The sequence below is a fragment of the Schistocerca cancellata genome, chromosome 8 (assembly GCF_023864275.1).
Source record: "Schistocerca cancellata isolate TAMUIC-IGC-003103 chromosome 8, iqSchCanc2.1, whole genome shotgun sequence".
NCBI classification, from domain to species: domain Eukaryota; kingdom Metazoa; phylum Arthropoda; class Insecta; order Orthoptera; family Acrididae; genus Schistocerca; species Schistocerca cancellata.
This window is the reverse complement of record NC_064633.1, coordinates 200706462-200718744: the sequence shown is the minus strand read 5'-3', so window position 1 is coordinate 200718744 and position 12283 is coordinate 200706462. Positions and strand designations below refer to the sequence as shown.

The 12283-nt window shown below is 43.7% G+C and overlaps 1 protein-coding gene across 3 annotated transcripts in view; it reads left to right on the top strand.

The window, feature by feature from the left end:
* LOC126094615 (probable protein phosphatase 2C T23F11.1) overlaps positions 1-12283 on the top strand; it is a 61067-nt gene that overhangs the window by 19781 nt on the left and 29003 nt on the right. For all 3 annotated transcript variants that reach the window (XM_049909096.1, XM_049909095.1, XM_049909094.1), the window contains exon 4: positions 11623-11720. In XM_049909096.1, coding sequence (XP_049765053.1) covers positions 11623-11720 — 98 coding nt within the window. The remainder of the gene's footprint in view (positions 1-11622; positions 11721-12283) is intronic.

Here is a 12283-nt window from a genome sequence, read left to right as displayed (position 1 = left end):
CCGCGGCGCTCTTGAGTTCACACTCTCCTTCATGTTGCGTATCTTGTGCATGGACTACTCAGTTTGTATATTTTGCTTATTTTTTCATAGTTCCACACAACTTCTTCCTGTTTTCTTGATTGATCTGTGTTCAGTTGTTCAAGGCCTATCCACTGTGCCAACTTATAACTAAATCTGAGGGGGGTGCGATGGGGAGGTTCCCTTGTCAGTAGCAGGAACCCGACTCTGGAATAATTTCTGGCATTATGTTAGAGAACTGAATGCTGCTGCTGCTGCTGCTGCAGCTGCTGCTGCTGCTGTTGTTGTTGTTGTTGTTGTTGTTGTTGTTGTTACCTCTCAGGGGCTCACAGCTCTCTTGTGAGTATATGATTGGTTACCACTGGATTGCAGTCTTTGCAGCATTACTTCCTTTCTGTGCTGCAAGCTTACACTTCCACCATACCTTTACTCCTCTGCGTCTCCATTGGATGGTTTTCTTGGTGCAGACCCAGCTTTCTCCTAGTTTATAATTGATACTAGAGTTTCCACTTCTGGTATTTTCTACAACTTTTCATTAAATGAATTCGTGGTCCCTGTTGTTGAGTTTGACTTGCCACCAATTTTCAGAATTCTCCAAAAGTGCGGATTGTGTAGGGAAGATTGCCCAGTATGTTGTATGCTCCATCTTCAGTACCAAAACCCACACTGGCCACCCCTTTGGGGGAGGGGGGGGGGGGTCATCAAGTACATCCATAGTGGCAGCCTCCCGATCATGCAGGTATCATACTGTTGGTGCCTAAGCTGAAACCTCCCCATGTATGCCAAGGAGTATGTGCCCATTGTGACTGGGTCATGGGGACTCCAAGCAATGGATTACAGGACAGGTTGCTGAGACTAGGTGGCTCCTATGGGGAGAGCCCCCAATTGTAGTGGATGGCACCATGGTAGATGAGCTGCAAATGAAGCAGATGAGTTACTTCCCATTGGTGACCATAAGGTCCCAGCAGTCTCTTCACAAGCAAAGTCCTCTTTTAATGCAGAGATACGACCCTAAAATGTTCCCTTCTCTGACTACGCCGTGGAAGGGATGTTGGGCTAACTTGTAAGGAGAAAAATACTCCCCCCCTCCCAGATACCTAGTTTGCACAAGAACTGATGGGGATTCCTTCTTGGCCACAAAGCCTTTATTCTTTCTGGAGAATTTAGAATAAATGTTTGGGGAAGTGGCGGTCATTTTTAAAATACGTCGATCAAAATGGCATCCCTTCCCCAGTAACAGGTGCTGCTTGCTTGTAACAAGCTAGATGACATACTGGTGACTGTCACTCCTCGTAATCATCTAAGCATGGTTCAGGGCATCCTGTCCCAATGAGACCTGCTCTTGCAATTTAATGATGTGCTATGCACCAACTTCCAGTGACGGGGTGTACACTTTGTATATCATGTACATAGGGTGCTAAAGGACAATAAGGTCACTACCGGAGCCTTCATCTTAGCCCTTGAGGGCAATTCATTGCTTGAAAAGGTCAAGGTGATGATATACCGATGTGATGTGAAACTGTATGCCCCCCCTCCACATCTCCCCCCCCCCCCCTCCCCCCAACGCAGTGCTTCAAATGTTTGAAATTTGGGCCCATGTCTTCACGTTGCAATGCATCATCTGTAGAGATGATGGATGAGCACTGCATGGAGACTGGCTGTGCTCCTCCCCCCCCCCCCCTCCCTCCCCCCCCTCTACGTCAACCGTGGAAGGTACCATTCTCCCTCCTCACTAGATTTCATTGTTTTTCAGAGAGAAGAAAAGACAAGAATGCAAGACTCTGGACAAACTAACTTACCAAGAGGCCAAGGGAAAGTATGAGCAGGTGCACCCAGCATATAAAACAATGTCACGTGTTACAGCTATGACGTCGCCGCCCCCTTTAGTGACGGTACTCCCTTCCGTTAGGCCTACTACAGTGGACACTCAGGGCTGCTCAACCATGTCGGCCCTGCCTGATGGTCGGGGACTCCCCTCTTGCTGCTTCCCCCACACCAACTTTGGGTTCAATGGCTTCCCACCGACAAGGGACATCGGTCCCCACCTCCCAGCCAGAGACAGATCACCTTTGTCCGGCTTCTCTTGCCACAAAGGGGTCCGTTGGACACTTCCTTTCAAGATTTCCACTGGTCAGCAAATGGACACCAGCCATTGGCCAAAGTAGCCACCAGCTGCTGGTCGCAGAACTTCGTGATCATCATCTCTACATGAAACTAATTCAGAGAAGCATTGAAATCCTCTAAGGGGAGGAAAGACAAGAAAAAGTGCTCCAAGGAGGAGGACATATCGGAGGCCCCCACGCCACTAGAATCCACCTGTTCCACTCCCGTGCCCTAGGCGGAGAGTCCAGTAGCCCCTGAGGTCATGATTTGCACCACACAACGGCGCCCGGAACCTATGTATATTGATGCCACAACCCCTCGACCAGTGGCAGCAGGTGACCTTGGTTCCTTCATGGCTTCATAGTACATCAACAACATTATTCTCCAGTGGAATTCTAGCGTCTTTTTTTGCACCACCTGGCTAAGCTACGACATCTTTTAAGCACTTCCCCAGCTTTCTGCATTGCCCTTCAGGAGAACTGTTTCCAGCAACCCAGATTTTGTAGATCCCGGAGTATTACAAGAATCGTGCCAATAACAGAGTGTTAGACAAAGTTTGCACGTATGTTCTGGACACACTATATAGCGAACTTGGGCTCTCAATACATCTTTAGAGGCTGTGGCTGTTTGGGTAAGGGCATTTCAGGATATTACCATCTGCATTGTTTACCTCCCTCCCCATGGTGAAGTGCCTCAGAACATATTGTTTGCATTGGTTTCTCAACTCTCCCTACCTTTCCTAATCTTACAATTTCAATACTCACAACCTTTGTGGGGTGGAGCCGCAATCACTGGCCGGAATAAATACCTCGAAAACTTTTTGGCACAACTTGATCTTAGCCTCTTGAATATTGGTACCCACATGCACTTCAGTTTGGCATATGGAACTTTCAGAACCATTGATCTTTCCATTTGCAGTCTTGGTCTTCTCCCATCCACTGGAGTGTCCATGATGACCTGTATGGTAGTGATCACTTCCCGGTCTTCCTGTTCTTCCGTCAGCATCACTAGCGGGGACGCCTGCCCAAACGGGCTCTCAACAGTGGTGACTGGGGGGTCTCAGCCTTGGCTCCCCACCGCATGGAGATACCAATGGGGCAGTCCACAATGTAACTACACCCATTCTTGTGGCAGCTGATTCGGCTTTACCCCATTCTTCAGGCTTGCTGTGATGGAAGACGTGCCTTGGTGGCATCAGATATTGCAGAAGCCGTTAGAGATCATAGGTGGGCTCTCAAGCATCGTAAGTGGCACCCATCGATGGAGCACCTAATTGCCTTTAAATGGCTCTGTGCCCGGGTCTGTCACCTTATTGAAAGATGGAAGCAAGAATGCTGAGAACAGTACATTTCAACCATTGGACCACGTACCTCCCCTTTGCAGTTTTGGGCAAAGATCAGATGTCTCTATGGATACCAGGTATTACCTCAAATGGCACTGTCTACACTGACCAGACACAGTCACTGAACATTTTGCTCTGCATTATGTTGGAGGCTCTGTGTCTGAGACTTACCAACTTGTCTTTCATGCCCTAAAACAGCGGGTGGAGCAGAAGCAATTATCTTTTACTATACACCATTCAGAGTCGTATAATGCTCCATTCAGTGAGTGGGAATTTCAGTGTCCTAGCCCACTGACCTGATACAGGCCCAGGGCCGGACAACATCCACTACCAAATGATCAAGCACCTATCAGTGGACTGACTATTTCAAATTCTTGCCCTCTTTAACCGCATCTAGAGTGAAGATGAGTTCCCATCACAATAGCGAGAAAGCATCTTCGTCCCAGTACTGAAACCAGGTAAGCCCTTCTAGAGATGGACAGTGATGTTATCTGTAAGTTGCTTGAATGCATGGTGAGCTGGCAGGTGTGTTGGCTCCTTGAGTCTCGGGGTCTTCTGGCTCCATTCCAGGGTGGTTTTCGCCAAGGCTGCTAAACAGCTGTGCATGATGTCAACACCTTATACCCATCTTCTTTGAACTGCAGATGGTGTATGACACCACATGGCAACACCACATCCTTGCTATCTTACACGAGCTGGTTCTCGGGGGCCTGCTCCCAATTTTTATCCGGAACTTCCTGTCGTACTGTACGTTCCGGGTTAAAGTTGAAGAAGAGAATGGGCTCACACAGGGCTCAGTACTGAGTGCGCCTCTCTTTCTAGTAGTCACCAATGGTCTAGCAGCAGCTGTGGGGTCCTCAGTATCGTATTTGTCTGCTAATGACTCTTAGCTCTTCTACTGTTCTTCTAGTGTAGGTGTCACTGAACATCGACTGCAAGGCACTGGACAAAAGGCGCAAGCATGGTCCGTCACCTGCGGCTTTCAGTTTTCAGCTGCCAAGACTCACTTCATGCATTTCTGTTGGTAATGCACCATTCGTCAACTACCAGAACTTTACCTCAATGACCAACTACTCTATGTGGTGGAGACATATCAGTTTTTAGGACTGGCTTTGATTCTTGGTTGACATGGATTCCCTATCTTTGCCTGCGTAAGCGAAGGTGCTGGTCGAGCTGCAGTACACTTTGCTGCCTGAGTAACACCAGCTGGGCTGCAGATCACGCTACCTTTCTGCAGCTTTACAAAGCCCTGATACAATCCTGTCTTGATTATGGGAGTCTGGGATACAGTTTAGCATCACCCTCGGCATTGTGAAAACTGGATCCGATACACCACTGCAGCACTCTACTTGTGACAGGAGCCTTTCGAACTAGCCCTATGAACAGTTTACTTGTGCAGGCTGGGATCTCTCCATTGCAGATCGGGCTCCAATAACAGCTTGTCAGTTACACTACCCACATTCAAAACTTCCCTGAGCATTCCAAGTTCCATCCCCTCTTTTCAGACACAGAAGTCCATCTCCCACAATGGAAGGGATCACTATTGCAATCTGCATCCAGTCCGTACTCTCTAAACTCCATTTGTTTCCTTTCCCACCTCTCCTCCTGGCACACTCATGTACATCTCCATGGTACATCTCTTGGCCATAGCTTCATCTTGACCTGTCAAAAGGTCAGAAAGACTTAGTCCCTCCCAAGGCCTTACCATTGGCGCCTCCTGTGGGTCAGAAGTAGCCTGTACTGTTAGCTCGAAGCTTGTTGGTCACGGGATATACTGAACTGCACTTCTTTCTGGATGACTGTGTTTTCACTGCAGAGTTGGTAGCCATATCTTGTGCTCTTGAGTGTATCCATTCGTGCACTGGTAGGTTGTTTCTCATCAGCAATGACTCCTTGAGCAGTTTTCAAGCTCTCAACCGGTGTTACCTTCGCCATCACTTGATCACTGCTAAGCAGGATTCTCTGTGTGCCCTCCAACAATGTGGATGCTCAGAGACCTTTGTCTGGACACTTGGCCACGTTGGGATCCTGGGGAATGAACTTGCTGATAGCCTGGCCAAACTGGCTACCAGTAAACACTCTTGAGATTGGTATTCCGGAAACACACCTTTGAATGGTATAACACCGTCAGGTGTTAGTAATCTGGAATGGCTCGCTTGGAATTCACCAATACAACTAAGGGTGATTAAGAAGACTATGAATATGTGGAAGTCCTCCTTACAGCCATCTCACAAGGACTCTACCGTCCTTTGCCGGCTCTGTGTTTGCCGCACTTGACTGACCCATGATCATCTCTTCCATTGCGAGGACCCAACCCACTATCATTGTGGTTCCAATTTGATGATGGTCCACGTTTTGCTGGACTGTCCCAACATAGCAACCCTTACTCACTACCCCTGGTGTTAGGAGACGATGCCTCATCATGCTGACTTAGTTTTATGTATCATTCTTGAAGGGGGCTTTTACCACTCTCTTTAAGGGAGGGCCACTTAACATTATAAGCCCATTGAGGGGTTGGCAGAAAACACTGTTGCCTCCTCTGCCCAAACTGGGCAGCAGCTATCTAGACTTGGTCCAACTCGGCTCCCACCCTACCTTCTCTTTTACTCTTCGTCCCCTCTCGAGGATGGTCTGTTAGACTACTTCATCTTTTTCTCTCTCTGTACTTCCCGTGCCCTGACTGTGTCGCTAGTCTTTCCTGGAGTACATCTGGTAGGGGTGGTGTTGAGGGGTGTGTGTCCTCTCATTGCCATCTGCTTGTGGGGGTTTCCAGCTGGGTTTTTCGCAGTAGGCTGTCTCTGATCTGTATTTGTGTAGACCTGTCTGTTAGAGTAAAAAGTGATTGATGACCCAGTAATTTGGTTCCTTTAGTCATCCAACCAATCATCCGACTTAAGGGAGGGTCTGATTGTTGTAATCAGATCAGGTTAAATAAATAAATAAATAAATTATTGAATGGGGACAATCTTGTGGAATACTGCACATGCCTCATTTGAATAACAGTTCTTCTTTTGATGGTACTGAAGAAAAAGATTGGTCGCACGCTAAAATAAGCCCATTCTGAGAGCTATTTGTAAGAAAATATAAAAGCAGTTGCACCATTCCAGGGATCTGACAATAAACGAAGGTATATGCCACTTCTGTGGTGGGGTGGGATTTGGGATGTATGGGAAGAATAAGTCAAGTGAGCTTGACATAAAATTAATTGGTCATTGTGATTCAGCTCTGTGCTGAACAGTGAAGAATACATCAGAACTGTAAAGAATATAGGAAATTAGTATCTGACAGTAAAAAAGGATTTTGGGGAAACTGTAATGTATGTCTACCCATCACTTCTGAACATGGTGTGAGGAAAGTAATACTCTGATAGTAGAAACTATAATGAAAAACAGAAACTGCCCTCATTCTTGATTATTTAAGTTCATTTGTAGAGTAATTATAACACCTTTTAACATAATGGTTCAATTATTACACTGCAGAGTGCAAAAGTGGTAGTAAGGAGGGAAGTGTCAGCTTTATCACTCTTAATATTCCCTACATATATAACTGCCGATGACAAGCCTGTAAATGCATAGGATTGTCATTTCCAAGTAGTGTTATAATTAAACAATTACCAAATAAATTTCTGTTCACATGGTTCGTGTGGTAGCACTGTGCCCTTAATATTTCAGTGTGTATTAATTACATGAATAGTATTCCATATAAACAAATTTAAAAAAACCTGTTAAACTACTGCTTATTGGATGGTATGGCTTAGCTGTGAGAAAAGAAGTCATTAATTGGGGGGGTGGGGTGTTTATATGATTATATGAGCTGTGGGTGTTGCTTCTCTATGCTCGTGCTAGATTGCAAAGGCTGGCAGTTAGGTGCTGTAGCATCCACCAAGGTGACATGTACATGCAGCAGCTGTCACTCCTCTTTGTCACATCCTTCACTTCACATGCCACATCCTTCAACCAACAAGCTACTGTGCAGGTGAAGCTATTCGCAGGAATGAAGGTGGCGATTTCATTACATACATATTCATTATTAAGTCGAGCAGAATTGTGTGGCACATACCATAGAATGAATCACAAGTGCATCTTGATTGCTTTTTAATTTTATTCTCTGCATTTCTTACTGCAGGAAGTGTCTAATATTGGAATGTTTTCGGAGCACCTGCTTTGGAGTGCCACACACAGTTTGCGAAACACGGCTCTAGATACTGAGGCTCAGAAGAGCCTTATTACACAGCTATCTGAAACTACTTGACTACTCTGTAGTTCACACTGAAGTGCCTAGCAGAGGGTTCATCGAACCTCTCTTACACATACTTGCCCACTGTCGAACAGTGCCTGGGGAAAAACAGGACACTTAAATCTCTCTGTGAGAACTGATTTCTCTTATTTTATCGCAGTGATCATTTTCTCCCTATATAGGTGGGCATCAACAAAATATTTTTTGCATTCAGAGGAGAAAGTGGGAAATTGAAACTTCGTGAGAAGGTCTCACCGCAGCAAAAAATGCCTTTGTTTGAATGATTGCCACGTCAGCTCTCGTTTCATGTCTGTAATGCTGTCTCCCCTATTTTGCGATAGTGCAAAACAAGCTCCCTTCTTTGAACTTGTTAGATGTCCCCATGTTAGATGTCCCCATCAATTCTACCTCGTGAGGATCCCATACCACACAGCAATTCTGTAGCAGAGGTCAGACAAATGTGGTACAGGCAGTCTCTCTTGTATTGCATTTTCTAGGTTTTCTGCCAATAAAACAGGGTCTTCGATTTGCCTTCCCCACAACGTTATCTATTTGATCGCTCCAATTTAAGTTGTTCGTAATTATTATTCCTAGGTATTTAGTTAAATTGACAGCCTTTAGAGTAATGTGGTTTACTGTGATTTCTCTCGGCCATTTGTTCTTTGTGAAGATTTTAATAGATTATTGTGCTGTGTGGTGCCCTCAGGATTGTGTGTTGAGAACTACCTTGTACAAAGTGAAGAGTTATTTCTTCTGCATAAATGGATATGTATAGAATGCTGTTCTCTGCATCTATGGATACGTTTTCCATCAGTCTCTCCATATACTCTTGAGGGCACTTCGCCAGTGCTCAGTGAGATACTTTATAGCATATCGGGCAGTGGCTGAAAAGAAGTCACCAAAATGGAGTTGTATGCATCACACTGCAATCAGAGGCAGGTCTGTTTCTTGGCAAAGGTTCAAATGTAGAGAACCTCATAGCAGTGGGGTTCTGAAAGTGGGATACTGTTATTTTATTGAGGAGAATGACGCTATAATGGTGTGAATTCCTGTACGTCAACCATTGCTTCATAAAATCTGTTGTAGGTTGTCAGGAGGATTTCTAAGTAATGTGTCCTGTGCCTAGTCATTAGCGTAATAAGAGATATTAGACCCCAGTCATACCCGAGAGACGTTCCCAAGCAACTCCGGAACATTAGACAGAAGTTACTGCCACTTGCCACTTCCAGCCAGGATCTGGTCTTCCATCACCACAGTTATTTCTGTAGTAGGACAGTTAGGACTTTATAGCTCTGACTTTTCTTTTTAGGGACCAGATTTTTGTATTGCTAGCTACATTTAACCCTGTTTAACCTGATCTGGGACACTTTCCTGCTCGTGGAGGGATGCGACCCTGATGTTGGTCTTAAAACTGAGGGAAGGTCATATATTGCCCAGTGGCTATATAAAACCATTCAGACAGCTGCTTTGGTTCAGTAGGAATAACCCCGTCATTGGTAATATGACCCTTTCCTTCACAGGTGTATTCTCTGTGATTAGAGAAGAGTGAGTATGATACTATTTGAAGACATAATATCCTCAGGCAAATCTATCAATCCGGCATTCAGGAATGCTGCCCATCTGTTTTTCTTTCTCGTTGTTGTTTCAGATAACCAGGGAAACCCTGTTAGACTAGTTTGAGTAGAACTGTGTATCTCTAGTGTTTTGTTAGCATTACCACCTTTGTTATCCCTTTTAACAGCATCAAATCCACAATTAGGAACCTGGTGTGATCCTTGCAACTGAAAAGACAGTAACTACTGATGGCCATTGGGAGGAGTGAAAGCTTTGTTTTGATCACAGCTTGATTATGGGTACCAGGTAAGGGGTCAGGATGGCTACAGCCAAATACAGGATCATCTTCACTGGCAGCCTATATGCAGAAACTGGTGAGCTGCCGCTATCTATCCGGCACGGACTTTCCATAATGCATCAGACATGCAGGTTCTCATCAGACGCAAAGGTGGCAGCAGAATATATGGTGGATCACCCACATGCAGGAAAGGCTTTTACCAAAAGCTGCAGAGGAACAAAATCATTTGGGGTTAGCACTAAACAAGGCCTTTGTGTAAGCACTGAAACTCTGTCCAAGTTGTTTACCACCATGACTACCAAAGAGGACCAGCATTATTCTAAAAGAGCTACAGCAAAAAATGGAAAGTACTTCAGCTTACATATTTACATTAAAGTTTCATTCAGCTCTAATTCCAGTACAATAACCACCTTTATAAACTGGTATGTATAAGCTTGGAGATACTTTGAGCTGCTTTGCCTTTACCCTGTTATGTTCCAAAAATCTGTTTACTGAACAGATTCGATGTTATTGATGTGGAGAGGCATACAGTCTTGACAGCAGTGGAACAAATGAGAGTTATTCTAGCTACCAGTTTCATTTAAACCCAGTAAGAGGATCTAGCAATGTCTCATATTTGTGACATACAAAAAACTGTACACGATTTTACTTGCATGCCTCTTAGTTTTCCCAAGGGAGAGCAGTGCATACATTTTTTAGGCTCTTGACCTATACAGGCAATTTCAGTGTTGTGTGACAGTGTGATTAGATTGTTGAATATTTGTTTGCCTTGCGAGCTTTTGCCCAACTATTGGAATCAACCATATAACCCTTAATTTTTTGCTGTTTAATTATTTACAATTTTTGTGTTCTATTTGTATATTAATTCATGTTTTTTCCCTTTAATTTGTCCCTCTTATCATCTTTTATGAAAAGTGTTGGGAAGTAAGATTGATCAGTAAGTGGACTGTAACCAATCATCCCTTCCCATTTGGAAATATTACTCCAGTTGTTTTGCATTTTTGTCGTTTTTACTTATTTAATTTTATTATTTTAATATCTCTTTTTGATTTATTTTTAGCAGGTATGTATTAATTATGCTTGCATGCAAATGGTGATATGATGCACCCTTAGCCCAAGCTAGAGGCAGACAAAAATGCTGTTCTACCCTCTTGCTAACCCTTGCTGTCACCCTCTCTCACCTCTGCCATTTCACATTTCATCTCACTATGCTTAAGGCTATCACTCACCCCAGTTGTACCACATTATCAGAAGTGTGTGTGTGTGTGGGGGGGGGGGGGGGTTGGTGCTTTTTTGCGCAGTACAGGGAGGGGGCGAGTTTGAGAAGAGTGTTTCCTCTTGCTGCTCCATCATTTACATGCAGCTATGCTTCATTCTTTGTTCCTCTGTCAGTGTATGATTCTCTACAGTAATCAAACAACTTGAAGCCACTGTGTTAGCATAAATCACATGGAAAGAATATGCATAAAAAATGTGCTAAAACCGTCCGGTATGATGGTCTTCTATTTAGTGCTGTATGTCTGATGTTTTTCTTGGGGGAAGGTAATTTGTTATTTTACTGAAACATCTAGATTCAGCCTGGTGCCAGAGGTGTACTTACATAATGATGGAGCCAGATCTTTCTCTTTCCAAGTGAGAAAATGTATCATTTGTATAATGTTGCACAGGGATTTTCATTTGTGATCCATAGAGCTTCTGTGGGAGGTGTAAAAGTATAATTAATGGTTTGTAATGTGCCACTACTAATGAAACACTTTTAAAAGACCTGGGATATTCATTGAAAATTTATGTTATCTTGTATTAATGTAAATATTTCTATCTCATGTGCTGCTTTTGAGGGAAGAGATAATAACGATTGATAATAGACTGTTGCTTAGTCTGATTGTTGTGGTTCATACCTGTGACTCTTAATTTAAAAAAGTAGCATTTTTTCTATGCATTAATCTTCTGTTAGTGTTTGGTGAGAGAAAATCCACTGCTTTACTCTTAAATCTTACCAGTTTTGTATTTGTTGCCTAACTTAGCTTGTAGAAGTAATGATGATCCAGTTTTTGTATGTGATGATCTGCAGGTGCCTGCATCGCACAGTACGCTGGTGCCCACCTCCACAACAGTATTGTGCGCAGGCCAGAATACAAAGCAGGCAACATCCCTGAAGCTTTGCGGAAAGTGAGTTCTTATACAAAGTTTCTCAAGCAGGTTTTCCATGGTTATCTCTGTTCTCGCATAGGTTAGTAGTAACTTCTGTGGCCTTTGTTGTACTCATAATTTTCTAATTATACTCATTAAAATTATTTAAACTCGTTATATTACAGAGTTAATAGTTTTAAAATCATTTTTTGGCATTTGACATGATGCTTAAGAGCTTCCCTTTAGTTTTATCTTTGTAGCATCACTGGTCCACATCATATTGGCTGCAGTAAGTCATAAAATCATCATTTTTTGAATATTTTTCATCAGTGTCTTGCAGTTCTGCAAGAACTTTGTGGCTTGTGCATTTAGCTCTTTGTGTAGTGTTGCTTTGCTGTTAGACTTGTGTAATACTCCACTGTGGATTTTACAACCAGTAGACACAGAGTTTATGCGTATTTAATGCAGGAATTTGTTAGGTTCCCTAACACTATAAAACTGTTAATAGGTGAAGAATGTTCACAGATGAAGTTAGTTGTGACAGGCACTATAGAAAATTTGGGGAGCAAAGTATCAGACACCTAGTATAGAGAGTAAATCTT